This window comes from Mercenaria mercenaria, chromosome 2, assembly GCF_021730395.1.
Source record: "Mercenaria mercenaria strain notata chromosome 2, MADL_Memer_1, whole genome shotgun sequence".
Taxonomy (NCBI): domain Eukaryota; kingdom Metazoa; phylum Mollusca; class Bivalvia; order Venerida; family Veneridae; genus Mercenaria; species Mercenaria mercenaria.
This window is the reverse complement of record NC_069362.1, coordinates 60,629,952-60,654,404: the sequence shown is the minus strand read 5'-3', so window position 1 is coordinate 60,654,404 and position 24,453 is coordinate 60,629,952. Positions and strand designations below refer to the sequence as shown.

The following is a 24,453-nucleotide window of genomic DNA, read 5'->3' as shown; positions in this document are numbered from 1 at the left end:
TTGGGGCTTTAAATATTTACGACTTCAAAAAACTTCATCCACCACTACTTTGGGATATCAAGTCAGTTTTTTTCCTTTTTAAATTAAGAACCCCCTTTTTTACATTTACTAAATTACTTTTGTTTACAAACCCCCAAAAATTGCTTAAGGGGTTGAAAAACCCCCCCATTGTTGCCCCAGAGATAGGATGTTTTTGTGTTGGGGTGCTTGACCTTGAACTTGTTCTGACCTTGCATCAAATTTACCTTGGCTGAACAACTTAAAACCTCTGCTAACTTTAAGTTCCGACTGGATACCTTCCCCCAACATTTCTGGTTCTTGCATGGGCAGGAATCATAGCTTGCTGTACCCTAAAGCTGGAGAAAAAAAAATAGTTGGGCCAGCGTTCATCTGTGTAGTACTGGCCTGAATAGAAAAAACAGGGTTTATATACAAAGTAAACCCCAAAATTGTTAAAGTCAAGTTATCCAAAACCTTTTAAGATAAAATTATAATTTTAGACCAAGGTAATGAGCCCCCCCGTGAGAAAAAAAACATGGGCTTTGCGACCAGCATGGGTCCAGACCCCTGTGCATCCCCCCAGTCTGTCAAATCCATTTTCGCTTTTAAAGCCTACTAAAATTTAAAAACCGTTAGCGAACAGCATGGATCCGACCAGACGCGCAGTTGGTCGGATCCATGCTGGTTTTCAAACCCAGTTGTTTTTAATGGACGCTCACATAACAAGTGGGGTTTTTTTATTCTGGAAATCATGAATATTCATGGGGGGCTAATTTTTTTGGGGGTTTGCATTAAGTCAGTCTCAAAATTAAATCCAACAAGTAAAATTTCTTTTTTATGTTTAAAAATTAAAAACCCCTAATTTATAATATACCCACAAAACACCTGTCTTGACCTAAACAAAAAAAATCTCATCCCAAAGAAATTAAAAAGATTTCCCCAAAAGACTGCTCTCTTTTTTCCATCAAAACCATCATTTTCTACTTAATAAGGCGCTTTTTAAAAAACGTATGTCTCCCCAATGCCCAACATCGAATAGTTATGTTCTGAGAAACCCTGCCCTATATTAAAAGGGCAATACTGCACAACCAAACACCTAGACTTAGTGGGTACTGGCATAACCTGCACCATGCCTGTGATCTGATTTGGCCAACCAGCCCATGACTTACAGTGCAAAAAGGATCAACCCTCCCAATGACTTAAATGCAACTGGCAGCGTTTCTAGCGATTTTTGTAAACAAGGGCCATAATTTCCAAAGTACCTGAGCCTATTTGGGTATTACGAAATTGGGCGGGACTTTTGGCAAACACATTTTGTTCAAAAATATGACGAAGATCGCATGGGAAAAGTTAATTAAAAGTGCACAAGATTACCAAGGGCTTAATGCAGATAAGGGGTAAGGTTTTAGCGATTTTAGGGAATTCAAGGGCCATAATTCCAAAATGCCTGGTGTTTTTTTTTATCAAAATTGGGCCCAGGGTTTTTTTACAAACACTTTTTTTTCAAGTTTGGTGAAGATCACATAGAAAGTTCGACTTTGAAAGCAACAAGATTTGTGACAGATGGAAAGGTAGACAGGAGTAAACCAATATGTCTCCCACCATAGAGGTGTGGGAGACATAATTATTTTAAGAACATGATTTTCATCGACTTGGGTGTTTGATGTAATATGATTTATAAAAGATCTCCACTTACCAATGCTGAGAACTGTAAAGAAGTTGTTGCTAGGCGCCCCATCAACCTCAGTCACCATATTGTTTTGGTCCTTCCTGAATGGGTTTGAGGAGTATGGGTTTGGGGCTTGAAACAGACTGGCATCCATCAACCAACTACCCAGTCTGTCATTCACACTCTTAACTTTTTCTACAATATTTGATATTAAGATTACATATATTACTAAAGAAAGTGTTCACCCATACTGGAATGTAAATAATTATAAGTTCAGGATTAATGCATGTCACTTAAAAGTTGCCACATTTTGGCTTGATTTGAAGACCAAGAAAAGCTTAAAGGACCTTAAGACTTTAGAAATACATACAAGTAAGTCTTGCAGGTAATGAAACTAGCTATGTTTATTAAGATAAAATTTCAGGTTTTAAAGGCAATTTAAAGCAATCATTCACAAGAAAAGGGGAAAACCCAATAAGGTATTACCTGAAACAACCTGTTCCAAATGTAGAATGGATACACCAATAAGGAACTAGAGCTGGTTTTGAGAAAAGCGCATGTCTCCCACAACTGCCTAATCATCTGAATAGTTGTGTATCTGAGTCAACCATACACCAATACCTGTATCACTGGCATCTGTGTACAAAGCAATTTTTGGTAATTCAAGGACCATAATTCTGAAGTGCCTGGTCTGATTTGGCTAGTTATTGAACTTCACCGAGGATTTATTGGCAAACACATTTTATTCAAGTTTGGTGAAGATCGGATGAGAATGTTCAGCATAGAGCACGGACAAGATTTGTGACACACACACACACACACACATACTCATATTGCCTACCATGTGGACACTGCAGTTTTAACCTTTACTGTGGACACTTTACTTTCTAATGGTATTATTCAAACAGAATTGATAATTTTCTTACTCTATCTTATTACTGAGGCTACTCATTCGATGATTTACTGAAAATAGCCAATAGAAATGAAGAAGGGGTAACCCACAATATGGACACCAATTAGTTGTTGTGGACACCAGCCTTATATGGTAGGTGTCCACATGGTCACATGTGCGAGTGTGCATACTTTTTTATACAGGTAAAGGATAAGGACTAAGGGATCATTCAACACAATAGTATTTAAAGGCCTAGATCCACTACTATATAAGTGTCCCCCACAATCCAATGAACAACTCCCATCTTATTTGCTGCTTGTCAGCGATTATGTAACAGTAGCTGATTAAAGGACAATTAGCTCAGCATGGTACCAACTAGACCATGAAGATGTTGCAGTGGAGTTGAAAGAAATTATTTTCCTTCAATATGGAATACCGGTAATAATAATAATTACTATTATTTTTGATATTATATAGATAACAATAATAATATAACATTATAAATAAAATAATAAAAGATATAGTAATATTATTACAAATAATAATGATAATAAAACACAGTTATAGTGAAAACTCAATGATTTCTTTGTGCTGACAAACAATATTTTCCAATATCATAATTATTATGAAATTCATATTGATGAAGGTGATCCTTATATTTATTTAGAATATTTACAAAAAGAATTGCAAAATGGTTTTCTCATATTTTTTTTTTTTCAATCTTAGACAAATGATGCATACAGTATTCTGCAAGCATTAAACAAAACTTTTAGATGAGTGAAAGTCACATTTTTCTGCAAGATCACACGTCTCCAGACAGAATTTGAAAAAATAAAAACCGGCTTTTTCCTAAAATAAAGTTTCTTATTATTTAATTAATGTGTTTGACCAATAGATATTTTTCTTTACACAAAAAATGCCAACAAATAGGTATAACTTTAAAAGTTATCAATATTTATGTTTTCCCTTCTCACTAATTGATACATTTGTAAGGTAGACTGACCTCCAATAAACAATGATCCTTGTTTATTGGAACCATACTGTGATAGTCATTAGCCCCAAACTGTGCTGGTGAAGATAGAAATCCCTTGGCCCACTGCCAAGATCTAGGCCTTTAATTTAAAATTTCTATCACAATTTCTGAAAATAAACACAGTGCAAAGGATGAATAGATGTATTCGGACCGCGAACACGTATTTATCGTAAATAAATGTAAATGAATGATAATGGACTAATACTTAAACAAAAGTTCTGTACAAATTCTGCAAGAATGAATTGTTTGGGAGGTATAGCTTTCATTAAGAACGACAACCTCAGTAGAAGAACTACAATACTTTATTTTAGTCAATTTATTATTTTTTTCATGAACGAACCCGTGTAGTAATTTGTCGATATTTCATGACCTCTTAACATGGACATCCAGCAAAAACAATACTTTACATCAACGAGTGTCTGGGACTTTATGTAAAAGAAAACACACTAAAACATTTTTACATTTTGAAAATGTATGTCTGTAAGATTTCATTGCAAGTTTAACGTATGTTTCTTTTTCTATTAATTTTTTTCTCAGACTGACTTCATTTTTTTCTTTAATCTGTATTTCATGATGGACACGGAATTTGATGATCTTCCAGTCACGAGAAAGCAACAGGCTCTCATTTTTCCTTGCTTGTTCGCATTCCTCCTTGTTAGGAACTCTTAAGCAGCGGAGAATTTTGGCGAATGACCTTTGCATGACCTCTAACTGCTCCTCTGTCCAAGAAACGACATTGATCTTTTTGCCTGTTTGTACTGGAAATTCTAATATATACAAGAAAATTGTTTCAGTTACTTTGTAAAAAGACACATAAAATCATAGTACAAAGAATCATGAAGGATAAAAAGAAAGAAAAAAGAATAAAGAAACAATAAATAAACAAAGCTTTGAAATTAAAATGAATTAAATTTATCATATTCAACAAAGGGTTCTACTTACATTTAAGGTTTAGAAAGTACAAGTGGTAAAGAAGAAATATAAAGTTGTTAAGCCTTTACATTAATGTCTAATTTATTTGAATGACAACTATTATTGACTGCAAAAAAATCATGCAGTGATTGTGTTAACACAATACCTGCTTTGCGTTTGGAAGCCGATGTTACACCACTGTTGTTGTTCTCATGACCAATCGAACTACAGACCTTCCTTTGGTATTCACACGTTCTGCGTTCTACAGGAGACTGAACTGACCCATCGTCGCAGTTTTCATTACAAGTCAAATCTGAATGTAGACCAAAACAAAGTGAAATACCCGGTAATGATTGAAAAAAGAAACATGTTTATTTTGAGTTTTTTTTAATTGTCCTACAAATGTTATTTAAAAGAAATTACTTCTGGAACAGTGAAGATTGAAATGGAAGTTCTTTTAGATAGAGTTGAACGCTCACTGACTTGGTGTCCACAGTGCGACTTAATGAAAACAGTGAGAGGAATTGTTCACATTTTTTATCATGTTATTTATGATATTTTATTCTTTGATATTGTTCAAATTATGTTTATTTTACATATCTGTTGAAATTTATGTTTGTTTTCTCTTTCTGCAATGACTGTTGGTCATTCGTTTAAACAGTCTCTAAACATTACATTGATGCGCTATTTGACAGTAACTATACTTTTAATGGAAATTACAATTATACATTTACTTATAATTGTAACTGTTGTATCTGTAAATATGGTAGGTCGTACTTATGTAATATCAAGAATCTGAATAAACATGTTAATGTTTTATTAACCCCCCCGACTGTATTTAGTGTGGAGAATCTTAATTACATAATGACTACAAGATCAACTGCTTAGATTATTCCTGTTTCATAATCAAAACAAGTTAGAAATAACATGTGTAACCAGTTACACATCAGTTAGATTCCGATTGTTAAAAAAAATCGATATTAACATTATATAATCTACAATTACATTTTAAATTTGGTGTCCACAAGGCTGATAGAATGATTAAATGAGCTGTAACTTGGTGTCCACAGTGCAGATTGATAATAGTTGAACGCTCACTGACTTGGTGTCCACAGTGCGACTTAATGAAAACAGTGAGGAGTAAATGTTCTCTATTTTTATCATGTGTTTTATCAAATATGATGTTTTATTGTTTTATATTGTTCAAATTACAACTTTACAGTTCTGTTGACATTTATGTTTGAATCCTCTCTATGCAATGTATGTTAGTCATTCGTTTAAACTGTCTCTAAACAGTTCATTGATACGATGTTTGGCAATAACTATACTTTTAATGGGAATTACACAATGCATTTACTAAAAATTGTAACAGTCGCAGTTTGTGAATACGTCAGGCTGTACTTACGTAATATGAAGAATCTGAATAAACATGTAAATGTTTAATTTAAACCCCGACTGCATTAAGTGTGGAGAGTCTTAATTACACAATGACTAAAGATCAACTGCTTAAATTATTAATGTTTTCATATTCAAAACATGTCCGAAGTAACACGCGTAATAAATCACACGTCATTTAAATTCCATTTGGTAAAAAATAATCGATATTAACATTAAATTATCTACAATCACATAATTATGTAATTTGGTGTCCACAAGGCAGATAGAATGATTTTGTGAGTTGTAACTTGGTGTCCACAATGCAGATTGATTGAGTTGAACGCTCACTGACTTGGTGTCCACAGTGTGACAAGAAAACACTGATGAGTAATGTTCAATTTTTTTATCATAAATTTTATTTATGATATGTAATTGCTTGATATTGTTCAGATTAGAATTTAACATATCTGTTGAAATTTATGTTGTTTGTTTTTTTCGCTTCTGGCATTTACTGTTAGTAACTCGGTTAAGCAGTCTCATAACTATATTTAATAATTGCTTTACATTGACTATACTTTTGATTGGAATTACACAAATGCATTTACTGACAATTTGTAACTGTTGTATTTGTAAATATGGCATGTTGCATTTACGTAATAATTATTAATTACGAAGAATCTGAATAAACATGTTAATGTTTAATTTAAATCCCCTACTGTATTTCAAAACATGTCAGAAGTAACACGCGTAATAAATAACACATCATTCAAATTTCATTTGTTAAAAACTAATATTTATCAACATTAAATCATCTATAATTACATATATGTTATTTGGTGTCCAACAAGGCAGATATAATGATTTAGTGAGCAGTATCTTGGTGTCCACAATGCAGACTGATAGATTTGAACGCTCACTGACTTGGTGTCCACAGTGCGACAATAAAACAGTGAGGAGTAAATGTCCACAATTTTTATCATGTATGTTATTTATGATGTTTTATTGTTAAATATTATTCAAATTAGAAATATTTTACATATCTATTGATATGAATGTTTTTTCTCTTTCTGAAATAACCGTTAGTTATTCGTTTAAACTGTCTCTTAGCCAGATATTGAATCGCTGCTTGACAGTAACTATACATTTGATGGAGAATCTTAATTATATAAAGAACGCAAAATCAACTGATTAGGTCATTCCTGTTTTCATATTCATAACATGTTTAATAAATTACAGCAACAACTAACCTAGTCGCAAACAGTACAAGATGAGGAACCCCATTCGCACCAATGACTGTTATTTTTGAATTTCTCTGTTGTTTTTTTTTTTTTGTCTGCATGATTTACTAGCCGTCCTAACGATGGTTGATACAGTTTTGGTTCCTCTGAGGCATCAAAGCTACAAAAAATATGATAATAGCAAAAATTAAAACGCACTGAACAGACAAATGTGTCAAACTAGTGCGATAAAGTCTTAAAGTTAATTTATTTATCTTAGATATACATTTATGAGACCAAATATAAACATGCAGATTTCAAATGAATGTTTTTAATTTTGAAAATGCATTTTTATTCACACGAGTATTTTCATGGATTAAATGTTGCATTATACAAATAAAAGAAAGCATAAACATTAGTTTTCTTGAAGGAATCCGATTCACATTTATGTAAATGTTACACAGTACTGCCTTGCCTTTGATTACCTTATTCTAAAAAGACACAGAACCGCCTTTGCGTTTGATATCCAATTTTGTAGCTTGAATTTAAAGGCTTGTATCATTTAAAGGTTGAATATTTTACATACCAGTACTTGACACCATTAAAGTCAAATAAATATGTTTAGTTTGTATCTTTGTCCTTCACGTCGTCAGCTTTGGATAAAACGCCATGGTATTCCGCAAGGAATTTTACATTTCTGATATTTTTTTTCGCAAAAACACCTCGACCTGAGACATAAAAAGTGAACATAGTGTATTTCATATACGTAAAAATAAATTGTTTTACTTAGGCAGGTAATGAAGAAATACTCTATTCCTGTTTTATTTACTGCAATTTATAGCAGCGAAAGATGTAATCAATGATTCTTATATTATTTAAAACTATAAAATGTTTTCAGTGTAGATTGTTTTGTTTTTTTAATTAGTAGTTTTGATAAGCTGGATATTGTTATACATAATGATGCATTTGATTTACTGGCCAGAGACCGATAAAATGGTCATTAAGCACAGCAGCTATCTAATTATCTCTGACAGATGCTTGCTGCCGTCTACTTCATCTGTAGCAGTAGAATGGTTACTGCTAAACAGTAGTATCACCTTTCAAAAAAACAAAAATGTAGATTTGCACTGCATTCATTATCAAATAAATGTCATATTAAAAGACATCTTAAAGACCATTTTCCTTGTAAATTATAAAGGATGTTCAGAAAGAAAAATAGAATACACTAAAATGTGTTTTTAGATTAAATGCTATGTTAATGAAATTTTAGCCTTAGCTTATCAGCAGTTACATGTGATTTATTGCTTTTTATTGATTACATGCTGATAAACTGGCTATCACCTCGAAGGCTGCGAGTAGTATCTGCTTTCTGGGTCTGAGACAATCGAAATAAGGACATACTAAATCTTCGATCTAGCTCGTGCAGCATGAAAGAAAATGATGCTACAGAAAAAAAGGTGTTTTCGAAGCTATCGATGTTTTACTATTTACTACTGTATCGTTATCAAGTAAACTACTATAGAATGAAAGAGCTCTTCATAAAGGTTTTCATTAACAAGTTTACCTATAAAGTCGTTGATATATTTTTCGCATATATCTTCAGGATCATGTTGTCCTAAAACGAACCTCAGAGCTTCCTCGACCGGTTTTATTCTTTTCTCTGTTCGCAGAACCTTTGACATCAACAAATAACTCGTAATACATCTTAAGACATTCGTATTGCGTTTAATAATAAAGAATTAATAATTTGTAACTGAATGCACGATTTATCAATTTATCCTTATTCAAAACATATTTCTTATAAAATAATGAACTCATTTACTACCACTGTCTGGAGTTGGCAGTCTCGTGTTTTATGTCATACAAGCAATGTACAAAACAAGATCTGAATGCGTGTAAGGTGTACATAATTTCTGTAGAATCGAATGGTTAAAGCCCAGTTCCGTTCCTTGACACTGCGACATACCTTCACTCCCATAAATATGATTGTTCAAATATTTATATTACTTTCAACTGTGTTTACTCTTAGTATTTTCTTCAATCTTGAATGCAAAATTAGAAATTCATTTTACATTTGCTTGCTAAAGATGCATCATATTTATTGTCAAAATACCTGTTTTAGAAATTGGAATTCTTTTCCATTTATTAATATGACCGCAACATCGGGAAGAAGGGCCACACCGCTGACGACTTGTCCATGGAGAGTAACTGGTTTGAAACATCTTAGGAATGCCTGAAAATTATATCGCATGAACAAGATAAGGAACACATTCCTCATGCATTTTTTGTCATTCTTTTTTTTTTTCTCTTCTTTAATTTACTAGTTTTTACTCTCCTCGTATTTTTACCATATTTTCCAATAATACTTACATTTATAATAAAAAAAAGAATACTGCAGATTAATTAAGAATGTACTTCCTTTTCAATATTAGAAAGAAATAACCTGTTACTGATGTATTTGTTGTAGATGTACTGTATTTATTGGAAAATAAAAATATCTTACAAAAAAAGAGAAAAATATCTAAATTGATGTTACATTAAAATACAACAACCACTGTTCTGCATCCGACAAATTGATGATTTATTTTCACCAAGATACCCTTACAGGTAAAATCTTACCTCTAAGCTGTGACCTTATAGAAAAATGTGTATTTCTGCATGAAATGTATTTTATTGAAAAATGTTAGATCAAAAATTATAAGGAGAAAACTGCAATGTTAAATCTGGGGAATGATCATGTGTTATAAGTAAAGAATATAGGATCTTTCGATTCTTTTCTTCAGGGGTTGTAGCTCATGGGTCAAATTCTCACTATATGTGAAATATGAACTTTTTTAAAATAAAATCATATCAGCAGAATGTAAATACATCAATAAAAGAGGAATGTGTTTTTTCCCCGATCAGGGTAATTTCATCTAGTGTTTCTAACTTTGAAATGTTTATTATCATGATTGAAACAAAGTACCACTTTCTATTAATTCATAATCAATTACAAAAATAAAAAAGTATCAAAAAATGGGAAAAATGTTCCCAGTGGGGATTCTAACCTATGACCCTTTCGAATATTGCTTCACTACCTCCGTCAAGCTAGCTTACGTAGGCTTAAGAGAATAAAGATGAAAACAAAATCGTGTGATAAATAAATTTAAAAAAAAGATCCTTTATCATGAAATTACTCACTCACGAATAATACCAACAGTCATTACAAACAATTAATTTGATAAGCAATTTTTTCTTTTAAGGTATTATAAACCTTATAGTTTCGTTGAAAATGGTATACTAGTATTCTTAAAGTTAACCTTATTTCGCACTGTTTCATTACTTTAGGCAATTTTTTATCGTGGCTATTTTCATAAATTTTGTGTATAAATATTTCTTCCTCAAACTTTATAGACACATTTTCAAGCGACGGTATAAGGGACCGTCTTATCAATATCGTAACTTTACGAGAAAATTGCGAAGTCTATTTCTCGTAAGTATGTTGTTGAGACGGGTCCAATGTACATAATGTATTCAGAAAATTCATTACTTCAATGTAATGGTAAATAATTGCAAAAACACATTACAAAACTTAATCAAACTTTTTTTCTAGCGCGTCTACAGTAATAAGGATCTAATCAGACAGAAATCTGATTCCGGCGTTAAAAAATTAAGGACCAGTCTTTTGAGACTGTTAAAAATGTTGCTTTCTACATTAGAAAATTAACCATGGGACTGCGCAATTTCTAATTTCTATTCCTGAAAATTGTTATTTTTTCCAGCTAAATATTGCAAAGATTGCAATGCTCGATCTGGCATTTTATGTAAGTTAAATGTTTATGACAATACGATTTTGCACCTATTTTGTTTTTAAAAAGTAAGATAAAATAGGCCTTCAATAGTCAGTTTTGCTTAACGCAGGTAATGTGGAATGCCGCAATGATAACTTTAATAAAAATATCAATCATCTGTTAATAGCAGGCAGTGTGTCATCAAGAAAATGGTAATTAAAGCGCGCGCCTGTTATAGTCACAACTTGGTACTAGTATAGTAAAACAAAATTAACACTAGATCTGCATATTGTTGAAAGCTGAGCAAATATATACCTGCTTTTCAGAATTAAACTCTATTTGAAAATGCGTCGGAATCGTGTCTTTAACTATTACATCACAGCCGTCAGCACTGAAGAATAAATCATAACATATTGATTCATTGACCGGTAAAGAAAAAATGCACATCAAATAACATCAAAACTTGATGACATTGTTTTGCCATATAACTATTTGCCATGCTTTAATTAATGATACTTAACTCGATTATATGGATAGAAATAATAATGTTCAAACTACACGTGTAAAATAAATGATCTTCATTCGATATGTAAAATTCTAATATGCTTAATATGAATAGAAATAATAATGTTCAAATTCACATGTATAATACATTTTATAGATTGAATTATCTACTACCTTCCAAGCAGACAGTATGGATTCATTATCGGATACAACATGTCCTTAAACAACCACTATTCCAAGTGAAGCCTAGAAGTGAGTTTAAAACTATTTGACATTATTTTTCCTTATCGCGTAAGACCGCAATATTAAAAATCTAACGATCAATAGCATAAAAATCTTTCTCCATGATGATCAGTTATGTTATTAAAACACTTTGAAGTCAGAGATTGGTAGCATTGTATTGTTTAACAAAGTTCTTTAAACACATATCAAATACATATTTCTCAAATTAATTAAAGTAAGAAAAACTAAAAAACTATAAGTAACAAGCTATGAAGTAATAAAAAAAAATACCTTTGCCATTGTTGAAATATTCAGCATTGAATTAACTTTCTCTGTTGACATAAATCAGGGACAGATGGGGTTCATAAAACATATTATCGCTGGTTTTATCAGAAATTACTGCAAATTGCCCTTCAGACTGCCTCGGTAGATATAATTGCTACACTGCGGTGTCAGGTTACCACACTGATCACATAAAATCTACAAGTTTAATGCATCAGTCAATGTGTGCGTTTCACTGGTCCATAACGTTGGTTGACAGTTCCTGATTTAAAGGGATGATAACCCCTCTCTGACTTGTCTGGAGGTGTGATCTTTGTGGACACCATGTTCCGGTGTCCACAACGAAAAATGTGTCCACAACGAAGGTCAAAATCATACAAATGTGTCCACAACGGTAGGAATATGAGGGCACACACACACACACACACACACACACACACACACAGACTGGAGTAAATCAATATGTCTCCCACCACAATGGTGTGGGAGACATAATTACCAGAAACAAGCTGTTCGGAATGTAGAATGAACAAACCAATGAGGAACTAGAAATTGCTTTTGTAAAAAAAGCGCATGTCTCCCCCAATGCAAAGTCCTATAGGCAAAAAGTCAATAGGGGTCAGGAGCGAAAGTCAAAGAGACACTGATGGTTTGCTGCAATAGGGATCATCTACTTAGCATGTCCAGTCATCCCGCTAAGTTTCAACACTCTTGGCCTAGTGGTTCTCAAGTCACTGTTCAGGCTCCTGTGACCTTGACTTTTGGTCAAGTGACCCCAAAATAAATAGGGGTCATCTATTCTGCATGTCCAATCATCCTGTTAAGTTTCAACATTCTAGGTCAAGTGGTTCTCAAGTTATTTTCCGGAAATGATTTTACATGACCAGGCCCCTGTGACCTTGACCTTTAATAGAAACACCTAAAAATCAATAGGGGTCATCTACTCTGCATGTTCAATCATCCTATGAAGTTTCAACATTCTGGGTCAAGTGGTTCTCAAGTTATTGATTGGAAATTGTTTTCCATGTTCAGGCTCCTGTGACCTTGGCCTTTAACAGAGTGACTCCAAAATCGATAGGGGTCATCTACTCTGCATGTTCAATCATCCTATGAAGTTTCAACATTCTTGGTCAAGAGGTTCTCAAGGTATTGATCGGAAATGGTTATCAATGTTCAGGCCCCTGTGACCTTGACCTTTAACAGAGTGACCCCAAAAACAAATAGGGGTCATTTACTCTGCAGGAATAATCATCCTATGAAGTTTCAACATTCTGGGTCAAGTGGTTCTCAAGTTACTGACCGGAAATGGTTTTCAATGTTCAGGCCCCTGTGACCTTGACCTTCAACAGAGTTACCCCAAAATCAATAGGGGTCATCTACTCTGCTTGATCAATCATCCAATGAAGTTTCAACATTCTGGGTCAGGTCATTCTCAAGTTATTGATCAGAAATGGTTTTCCATGTTCAGGCCCCTGTGACATTGACCTTCGACAGAGTGACCCCAAAATCAATAGGGGTCAACTACTTTGCATGACCAATCATCCTATGAAGTTTCAACATTCTGGGTCAAGTCGTTCTTGAATTATTGATCGGAAATGGTTTTCCATGTTCAGGCCCCTGTGACCTTGACCTTTGAAGGAGTGACCCCAAAAACAATAGGGGTTGTCTCCTCAATAAGCCCTACCAACCTATGAAGTTTGAAGGTTCTAGGTCAAATGGTTCTTCAGTTATTGCTCGGAAATGAAGTGACGTACGGACGGACGGAAGGATGGTTGGACAGGGCAAAAACAATATGTCTCAGAGGGGGGGAGACATAATTACCTGAAACAAGCTGTTCCGAATGTAGAATGGATAAACCAATGAGGAATTAACTGAAACAAGCTGTTCCGAATGTAGAATGGACAAACCAATGAGGAATTACCTGAAACAAGCTGTTCCAAATGTAGAATGGACAAACCAATGAGGAATTACCTGAAACAAGCTGTTCCGAATGTAGAATGGATACACCAATGAGGAATGTAAAAGCTTTACGCTGCACTTCAAATTCCAAGTCTTGTGTCTGACACCATCTGGAAAACAAACAGATAATCCAAGCCAGGTGAAAATATTTCACTCCATCGGTACTGTTTAAATATATAGGACCAATACAGTAATATGAAAGATACCTTACTCTGACAATTGAGCTATTTCAAATAAAACTCACAGAAATTAAACATTCTCAATTAACAACTTATTAAAAGAATTTGTTTATACCAAACAAAAAGCTCTAGACACTGGACCATTAATCCAGTATGATTACATACTCCTGTTTTGCAATTTTTTTGGACATTCATGTAAATGTAGCTGATTGAGCACATTAATTTTATACAAAAACAAGGCCACAGCCTGAACTTCATCTTCCAAACTTCCAAAGCTACACCTGTTACATTTTTTTCAAAAACTGTCATTTTTGTGAAATTTCCAAAGGCATAAAAAAATCTAAAAAATCCTGATTTTCTTCAAAGTCAAGATCACCAGGTGGCCAACACTCACCACGGTGATATAAAATGAGTTTTTGGACCATCCTTCAAGGTTTCAAAGCGATATATGTAACAGTTTTTGAGAAATTGTTATTTTTGTGAATTTTCAAAGGCGTAAAAAAAAATCTAAAAAATCCTAATTTTTTCAAAGTCAAGGTCACTAGGGGGCCAGGACTCACCACGGTGGTGTAAAATAAATTTTGGACCATCCTACAAGGTTTCAAAGCAATATATGTAACGGTTTTTGAGAAATTGTCATTTTTTGTGATTTATCAAAGGTGTCAAAAAAATGTTAATTTCTTCAAGGTCAAGGTCACTAGGGGGCCAGGACTCACCATGGGGGTGTAAAATTAGCTTTAAATCATCCTACAAGGTTTAAAAGAAATATATGTAACGTTTTCTCGTTATTTGTAATTTTTGCTGCTGCCGCAGGAATTTGAATCGCATAGTCTCGCTTCCACTAGAAGCGTGCAAGACAAAAAGGGAGAATGTCAAAATTTCATCCTAAGAGTACATAATCCACAGTGTATAGACTCTCTGTATGCCCAAACGGAAGTCGCCAATAACTAGGCGTTCACTTTCGTTTTTCAAATGTTTGGAAGCTGTTGGTAGTGAGTATTTTTATGTTTTTCTTTGGCTATTTGAAATAAATATTCTTGTTGTATATTTTTTTCAATGTATGATAAATGTCTCTGCAACAAATTGCCGTTAAATAGACATTAACACATGAAATTAAAACGTATTTTCAATCAAAACCCAGCAGGTCAAAGCAAAAGACGATGCATTCAGGCTAAAAATGCCCATTATTTAGGAACTGCGAGTGAAATACGTGTCAGAACCGCTTCTGAATGTTAAATTATAAATCCATGCAAATGAGTTTATACCTACAAATATGAATTAACAATCATGAATAGTTTAAATATTGTTTAATTCAACATGCATCTGAATTATGCACTGACTGCCTAGTCGCAAAACTTTATATAAAACTGTTCCACTATTCGCCTATTCGATAAAGAAATGACTACGTGTTTGGGCTTGTAGGCTCTATACACTGTACTTATTGAATTTATAAATATAAGTTTTGTATTGTATTTTACTTGCGACAGTGAAACAGTATTTATTGGTCTGTTTCACCAATGATGTCCTTGTCTTGGACAAGAAATAGAATCTGTGTACGTGTTTCCGTTAACATACGAGAAAAATATATATTTATTCCGCTCAGCTTGACAGGACACTTTTTTTTTTTTTTTCTTTGTATTTTCAGCTCGACTATTCGGGGGATAGCGGTGCTATTCTACTCACCCCGGTTTCGGTTAAAGTTAAGTTTTTCGGCAACCTTTTTTTCTGTCACATCTTTTTGTTTTTGTTTTTTTTTACTTTTGCTTATACCTTACTGTAACTTCACATAAACATTGTGCAAACAAAGCATTTTATGCAGGGACTGCCCATTATACCCAAGGTGAAGGTCACTCAAAGTGTTGTACTTGAAATTATTTTTTGAGTTTAAGCTCCGCCAACAGACAAACGCGCTGTCTACATGAAAACTTTGTACAATCAAAGTGTCCAAAACGAGTCCGCTCATCTATCTTCCAAGACGGTGGTTAGTTTAATACATCTAGAACAACTGATGTTAACATTAGGAGCCAGGTCATTTTCAGTTTGATTTGTAGCGATTACTGCAATATTTATTAATGCAAAAGAAAAATAACTAGATATTAGCTTCAATCTGCTTGATTTTGACTGATATCAGCGGTGATTTGGAGCCAGATATTAAAATAAACAGAAATTACCAATAACCACGCCGATGGCATGCAGCTGTTTCTTCTGTGAATTATGATAAAGTTCCCGAGGTAAAGTCCGAACAAGTCTCCGAGATGCTGGAAATGGATCAAACACTGAGTTGTGCCACGTAACGATTATATGAATGATGCGTTAGTGATTTATGTGAAAAGAATCTAGTCATTATTACAAAAAATAATTTCAAACACTATGCAGGTTAGAGTTTATTAGTATGCATTTACCAAATTGAATTAGTCGCGCGGCTGTGCCGCGCTAGACTAAATTAATTTGATAATTACTTACTAATAAACACTAATCTTTACGAAAAGTGGATTCGAAACTGCAGTAATAACATAAACTGGTTCATGACTGTTATGAAAACGAAAGAAATTGTAACTATTACTTTTTAACTGTTGGTTATCCATAAAACAAAGTCAAATTATTGAAATATATGAATGAAAAGAAGTTTTGAATAGGCGTACAGTTTTTCGACTAAGCGTTCAGTCCGGATTTTAGAAATTGCGATTAGTGGGCCAGTAATGTATCGACTAGTGGGACAGTGTAATCGGCATATATGCCTCAGAAAAACACATTTTCCTAAAAACGCATTCGTTACCATAAAGCCATGCTAGTATTTATCGATGTGTAAAATATTTACCTACGAAGTAGCAAAGGTTTCAATTCTTTGCAAAAGCTCAAGATACATGTATTTCAAAGAATTGACAAAATCGAACAAATATCCACACGTGATTTGACTTAAATGAAGTATATTAAGAGTTTGAATAGGAGTGTTTGGTATCTACGTAAACAGTAGCTCTTAAACAATACAAAGATTAAAACTACACTTACTTTATGCGTTATTAACGAAATAAACAATGAAAATCCAAGCCATCCGCGACAGCAAAAATTTGTGTTTTGATTTCTGAACGCCTAGTTTTTGGCGACTTCCGGTTAAGCGTACAGAGAGTCTATACACTGTGTAATCTGCCAATTACTATTACCGGTCCACTATATTAAATATAACAATAATGCTATTACAATACATAATGGCATTGTTGATCAGCTTTGAAATACACCCAACATCCTGAAAAGAAACGGATTTTATTTTAAGGAGCTGCATTCAATAAACGCTTGATGCCCCCGGTGGCATCCTTGTCGATGCAAAGCAACCTAAGTCTAAAACGAGGTCAAGTTCAAGGTCAGGTGAGGTCAGGTGATGTCTGAAGATGAGGAATGGTCACAGGTTACATCTGCATTAGTATTAAGTCATTCTAGTAAGGGGTATTGATGCTTAACGAAACGGTCCCATTTGGTTAACCTCGTACGGACAGACAGACAGGACAATCACTATAATGCCTCCCGCATCAGTAGATGTCAGGGGCATAAAAATATACAAAAGTAGTTCATCCTGCCATATATCTAGGGATACCAGTATTACAGTTACTTTAAACTACAAATTTCCATTTTCTTCGACAGTTACTGAGACCTCATGTTAATAAATTAACATTAAACAGTTAACCATACAAATATGTATTACACATTGCATTACACAAACATGACATTTTGAAGTTTTTCCTTTTGGATGCCATACAAACCAGAATTTTTCATGGATGGTCTAGAATTTAATGTATTTGAAACAGGACAACCCAAGGAACATTCCTGTCAAATCTGGTTACAATTTGCTTTGTGGTTTAGAAGAAAATGTTGCTTTTTTAAAGAAATTGTGGACGATCGACAGACAGAGGACAGTCACTCATTGATCCTAAAAGTCACCACAAGCACTTCATGCTCATGTGCTCAAATGGACAGAAACATAAATTATCTATATACTCTTTCTTTTGCATCAAGTGACCCTATACACAAGTATTTCTCTGTCTGATCTTACTGTAAGATTTATCATCTCAAACTTTTAATATGTTTATAATTTAAAAGATTCTGTGGTATCAAAATTCTGCAAATTTTAGTCTTGCGAGTGCTAAAATTACCTTATATATCTGTAAATGTAAAACGCTTGGAATTTTCTCCATCATCTTTGCTGTATGTGAGTCATAGTCACTGCTGAGGAGAAGTAATTCTTGTAGAATCCTCTGACACAGTAAGCATTCTTTGATTTTCCCTTTCTCTGTACCAACCACAGACTCAATCATTATAATTATCAGCTGTTTTGGCATGCTAAAACAAAAAAGACAAGTCATATCAATTAGCTACTAGCAAGGTAAAGATACACCGTAATTAGCAAATTATTTCACTCCATATTTAGGATGTAACAGGTAGTTCATTCCAACAGATATAATGACACTGTAATATGCACTGGTAAACCCTAGAACTATCACAGGAGTGACTCATACCCCCACCATATGGTCTTGTAACAGAAGAATGGTAACCATAACAAATCTTAAAAATACTTTGAATAATATAAAAATGTCAAAAAAAGCTTAATACTTAAAAAGAATTTTACTCGTCTTTGGAGTACTTCATCCTGGGCTTCCACATATAAGTAATACTAGTATAATACTAGTATAGTAATACTAGTAAATATAAAAAATCTCTAATATTAGAGATACACTAAAAGTGAATACAAAAAAGTGTACAAACAAGAAGATTGTTGTGAGCGCGTGCTGTTAGAGAACGTTTTGGATATGCTGTTGCGGGTCCAACATAAGCAATTTATAGATCCCAAATTAATTTTGGATTAAGTCGAAAAGGTCAAGATTGATGAAATCTTTTAATCTGTCTTTTTATAAAAAATATCATTTGTCGACTGAACTTTACGTTTACTTTGTAATATGTGCTACCTTTCTTGATATGCGACTGCATCGATGTCCTGTATTATTATTATTACTCATGATGTGAGTGATGATCACGAAGGAAACTATTTCAGGTTTGAAGCAAATCAATTAAGTTACAACAAAGATATAGTGAAAGTTGAATTCTAAGTAAAGCGGGGGCATAATTCATGAAAAATGGTGCCAGTCTTATGGACCTTGAGTCACATGATGTGGGTGATGATGAGGAATGCCTATTCTTAGTTCGAAGTAAATCAATCTAGCAGTAACAGAAATAAGGTAATATAGCATCTTAACTTTAACCAAGGTGTGGACACAGAACCTGTGACAGTAGGACAGCTCTCTATACACATTATATATTTATGCTTAAAAGTTACTGAGAAAGATATAGAACTGTGTTTTGAATGAGGAATTAAATGTTTAATTCAACTTTTCTGTAAGAAAACTGTACATTTACCGAAGTACAAATGACCAAGGGCATTTGGGTGTTGTTTTTTTTTTTATTGAGTTACCTCCCTTGGATTGTAAAATTTGTAACTCTTGTATGCAGCTTGATTAGTGGTATGTTTCTAGATACAAATGACCTGTTTACCTCATAAATGTTTTGTATGACTGCCATGAAACCCAAAATTCACTAATAGCTTTCCTCACATACCTTGTAGCATAAAGACCTGTATCTCTTTATTTCTGAAGTCTATAATTTGTAGCCATTTTGCTTCACAGTTACTTCACACTACAAAAGAAAAGGTTGTTTTCATTCTGTTCAGAAAATATATAGAAATAATGCTCATATGAGAAGTTACCAAACAATTTCATTAGAATCACCTAAAATCTTTTACCTGTATCCTAACCTCCACCTTACTATATTTCTAAAATGGACTGGTCCATCATTCAATTTGAGCGGTACCACTTATTATCCAAAGGTGTGTTCTTAACTTTTACTGACAGAATAGCAAACAGTGCAGACCATAATCAGCCTGCACGGACGCAAAGGCAGAATCATTTGACACCAGCAGGATAAGGGCTAGAATTAGATTCAACAATTTTTCTTACTATGACGAAATATTTAGAAGCCAATAATGCAAAAATTTATTAGACCAAACATGGAAAATTACTTGAGGCCTCTGACGTTCAAATCTGACTTGATGTTTCTTGCAACTGAAAATATATTGGTAATTTGAAATTCCACACATGTACTGCAAATTTGTTCACCAGAAGAAAACTGTGAAAGTCTATAAAAGACTAATAATTAATAGAGAAGATCAAAGCCTATAACTATATGTTATGAATAATTAGTTTGACTGTTTACTGGGTAACTATAATTTGTTATTGAAATTAATGTTCAAGTGAACATTTCTCTAAGTAGCAGTAATTCGGTCTAAAAGATGCTTCCATGGTGTAGTCGAAAAAAGTTCCTTATAAACAGATCCTAATTGTTCCATTTTTAGCCCATTTGTGCATAAACGGGGGCCAAATGGACAATATTTAACTCATGGAATGTATTTTACTTTTCATGTTGATATTCTCATGTTTGTAGTTTACATGAAAACAGAAGTAGGGTGTTTATTCTGCAGAGCACTTACCTGAATAGTGATTTCAGATGACTTGCATTTCACTGCATACTATTCAACATCCCTATCTGATTTCATTTTCTTGAAGCAAATGGATGAATGTCATCTGAAAAATAGGTCTTTAATGGAGTAAAAATCCAGAAAGTGTCAAAATGGATCTGAAGTGGCTGAATTTTATATAAAGAAAAGAACAATTTCTTTTATTGGTATACAACCTTAAAACTCAAAACAGAGTTACTTAACTGGAGTAGTGCATGTCAGATTACCTCAATTAAGTATTATGAAGTTTAATCCTTTCCCGTAAGTGACACAAGCTTACATATAACAAGTAGGCACAAATGCTGACATGGACACTAATAAAAAAGCTACAAACTGGTTTAAAAAAAAACAACAAAAAAACAACAACAACAGAGTAAGGCAATTTTAGTGCTCTTTTTTTAAATTGAGTTACCTCCCTTCAACTGTAAAATTTATTTCATATAAAACTTTGATTTTTTTAAAATCTTTTTTCTTCAAGTGCAGCTGGATCAGTGAAAAATGATTCTAAATACAAAACTTTAAAATATACTTACTTATGAAACATTTTCCAAGACTCCCTTATGCAATGTTTCCCTCATACACCAAACCCAGCATCTCTTTACATCTAAACTTCATTGTCTGCAGCTATTCTGCTCTACAGTAAGTTCACACATTTCACTACAAAAGAGACATTTTTCACAGTATTTGAAAAGCCAGAGAAGGTTTAGATGCACATTAAGCAGTTATTGCACAAATTAATGAAAATCACCTTTCAGCTTGACAGACTGCCAGTCATAATATTTTTATGGTAAGAGACTGATAATAAGCACTTTTGACATAAAATTATATACTTAGATCCAGTAAGTTACCTTCAATAAATCTAGGATTATATGACAATGGTCAAATCACTCAAATAGCTCTTAACAGACTTCTTGCATTTTAGTTTGTGGAAAGGCATCTGAAAACCAAGTGAGGGGCTCCAAAAGGAAGTGTTCTGTGTTCAATGCTGTTTAGATTTAATTATGCTGCTTTCCACTGGATTCAAACCTATTATGGTAAAATTGATTCAAACCTATTCTGGTAACATGGATTCAAACCTCTTATATTACAAAGGCCACATGTAGCAATGTTCTACTGTACATACATTTTTGTACTTTGAATTAAGACTATATTTTCTGGTTCTTTGAGATCATGGGGTCAATTCATGATTCAATGTAAAATATAGAAGGTAAAGTTTTCTTATTTAGCATCCATGGATAGGTGACAAACATCATTTGAAACAGGGTCAGTTTAGGCCAATACATGTTGCCAATTTGTGTGATAAATCATTACTAAGTCAGGCCAAACCAAATTGATAAGTTGTTCATCGGATTTTTTTCTGAAAAAATTGAGGCAGCGAGCGAAAAAATAATTTAAATATTTTTTTTTTGGTTTTTGAGAAAATCAGGAGTGAGCAAAGAGCAAAGAAATATATTTGTCTTCATTTGGCTCTTGACTGACTAATAAAAACCTTAAAATAGAATGTATAGCCCTTTAAGTAAGTCCCCAGGGATTGAGAAAATCTGACCTGCAGATGCACAACAAAGCGAACTCGTGAAAAAAGGTAATAACATTGTCATACAGTACACTGTAATCAAATAATGCATGCTTTTGAAAATGCTGTTAGAAAATATGTAATAAACAACAATGCATAACCTTACACCATACTTATCACATACATATGGGACATGAATATTTACTGCTATGAAAATATAGCATTCTTAGCTGACTTTACAAAGTTTTTGATACATCAAATATCTATGTTAGTGTTACTAGATCTATTAAAGCTTCTGATCTGAAACATAGAACAGTTATTTACTGTCAAAGTCTACACCAGGAGAAACAATACTCTTTAAGTCTGAATCTAGACAGAGTTATGCCCCTTTTTAACATAGAATATTTTTAATGAAGTTTTATATAATGACCAATAGCTCTGTACTTTCAAAGCTTCTGACTATTATGCCTCTTTTACTGGCAAAGCTCTGATTCAGAAAAGTCGAGCATGATGTCTAATGTACAGCTCTTTTTCTAACTTTAAACAAAGAGTTATAAAAAATAAATAGATCGGCAACTTGAAAGGCAGACAGAGCAAATCTCGCCAACATCCCGCGGCTGCAAACAAGATCTCGTTACCGGAAGTTCTCCATGCGCCATTTTGTATGCGAAAGATATGACACTGTCAATTATTAATTATCACCGTATGACCACGCTTTTTTGAATGTAAGAAATGTGTATTTTCTGCTTAAGACTATTTCATATTAAATAAATGTTGTTTTAGAAGCTAACATGTATTTTACATGTAGTTTTAAAGGTACAAATTGCGACTCAATGCTCGCTTCACTAAGATAACGCCGAATCACGCTCGGACGCGAGATCATGAGTGATTACAGCCAGTTGCCATTCTGTGTATTTTATACATCTTTGCTTTAAACTTTCATAACATATTAAATATGTTGAAACTAAGTCTCAATTAAGGTCTGAAATGGAGATTAACGTGCATTAACATTAGTCTACCAAATGATTGGAAAGTTTGAAAATCGAAACTGTTCTGAAAACAACTCATAATGTAAATTCCTTACCCCACCAACTTTCGTATGGAAATGCTGATCATTTGGACAGGAAAAAACAGAAAACAGATAAGAGACATGCATCAATAAGTATTTACCCTTACCAAAATAATGTAGATTGATGCTATCAAATAAATTAGTATCGTTGGAGTCCATAAAATCGCGGAGACCATTAATTCGCGGCCATTTTGTTTTTCTCCCCGGTCATGTGATTTTTAAGCTTCACGCGCCGGAAATCACGTCAGCGTTTACTACAGTGTTTACTCTAGCGTATCCAGCTGTCAGACAGTAAAAAATGCGTTTTAAGCAGGTGAGTGCACTAAATATTATTCAGTTATATAAATTTTACCTTTAAACACTATTCCCTTATTAAAGCCATTAAAAACACACACATTTTTTTTATCACAAAATGAATGTTTGGAGTCAAAAACTCCTCCGTCTGCTTTGTTGACATTTTATCAATGGGGGTCACGTGACAATAATTGTAACAAATTTAGGCCAATTATAAAAAAATAAGTTTCATGTAACTATATCCCTTAGCTATAATATTTTTTTCTTTACTTTTCAGACCAATCCTCAGCCTATCAGAAGCAATCCTCAGCCTGTCAGAAGCAAGTACAGACTGTATTCACCAAGTGCATTAACAAGTGCATACAGATGTGTTAAAGAAGATGGTTTGTCAGTGCTGAAGGCGTCTAGAATGTACAGTGTACCTGAAAATACACTGAGAGACAGGGTTCTAGGAAAAATTGACCCAGAAACTGTTGTTATGGGAAAAGTGCCCCTATTTGATCAGTATGAAGAGTCAAAAATAGCAAATCATTTTAAAGAAATGGCTAGCTACGGATACGGTTACACAAGACAAGAATGTGTTGATATAGCTTCAGATTATGCTGTCCAGTTGGGAAAAAGGGATAAGGACAAACGTCTGTCAATAAATTGGTTGAAAGGATTTTTACATAGATGGCCAGAAATGAAGGTTGTGAAACCACGTGGATTAGAGTTTATTCGGGCTAAAATGACAAAGGAAAGCACAGTCATGGAGTACTTGAACATTTAGAGAGGTGCATTAGCAGACATGACCTAGCAGATAAACCACATCTCATCTTTAACATTGATGAAAAGGGACTAACTATAGACCACAAACCCCCCTATGTGGTAGGAAGCTCAACATCAACTGTGCAAGCTGTTACTTCTGGTAAAGGTCAAACAGTTACAATGATAGGCTGCGGAAGTGCTAGTGGTGTCTCAATTCCACCTTTTTTCGTATTCCCAGGGAAAAGAATGAATTCTGAT

The 24,453-nt window shown here is 33.7% G+C and overlaps 1 protein-coding gene and 2 long non-coding RNA genes across 5 annotated transcripts; 1 reads left to right on the top strand and 2 right to left on the bottom strand.

Moving 5' to 3' along the window:
• Positions 1-1,651: 1,651 nt before the first annotated feature.
• LOC123564071 (uncharacterized) lies at positions 1,652-23,300 on the bottom strand. Of its 3 annotated transcripts, XR_008369843.1 has the most exons (10): positions 23,262-23,300; positions 21,106-21,229; positions 20,546-20,639; positions 19,618-19,695; positions 18,162-18,348; positions 17,026-17,260; positions 16,188-16,274; positions 13,850-13,947; positions 2,156-2,305; positions 1,652-1,864 (listed from the first exon to the last, which is right to left on the bottom strand). It is a non-coding gene; the product is annotated as an uncharacterized LOC123564071 (long non-coding RNA). The 3 variants fall into 3 exon arrangements; XR_008369844.1 differs by lacking the exon at positions 2,156-2,305; XR_008369845.1 differs by lacking the exons at positions 16,188-16,274; positions 17,026-17,260 and having other exon boundaries at positions 1,653-1,864.
• LOC123532944 (uncharacterized) lies at positions 4,137-11,345 on the bottom strand. Its single transcript, XR_008369846.1, has 7 exons — positions 11,186-11,345; positions 9,214-9,333; positions 8,665-8,773; positions 7,687-7,828; positions 7,131-7,281; positions 4,673-4,819; positions 4,137-4,361 (listed from the first exon to the last, which is right to left on the bottom strand). It is a non-coding gene; the product is annotated as an uncharacterized LOC123532944 (long non-coding RNA).
• On the top strand, positions 23,295-24,217 carry LOC123532282 (uncharacterized). Its single transcript, XM_053526093.1, has 2 exons — positions 23,295-23,467; positions 23,726-24,217. Exons 1-2 carry the CDS (start codon positions 23,453-23,455, stop codon positions 24,215-24,217), a joined length of 507 nt encoding a protein of 168 aa, XP_053382068.1. The 5' UTR covers positions 23,295-23,452.
• Positions 24,218-24,453: the final 236 nt, after the last annotated feature.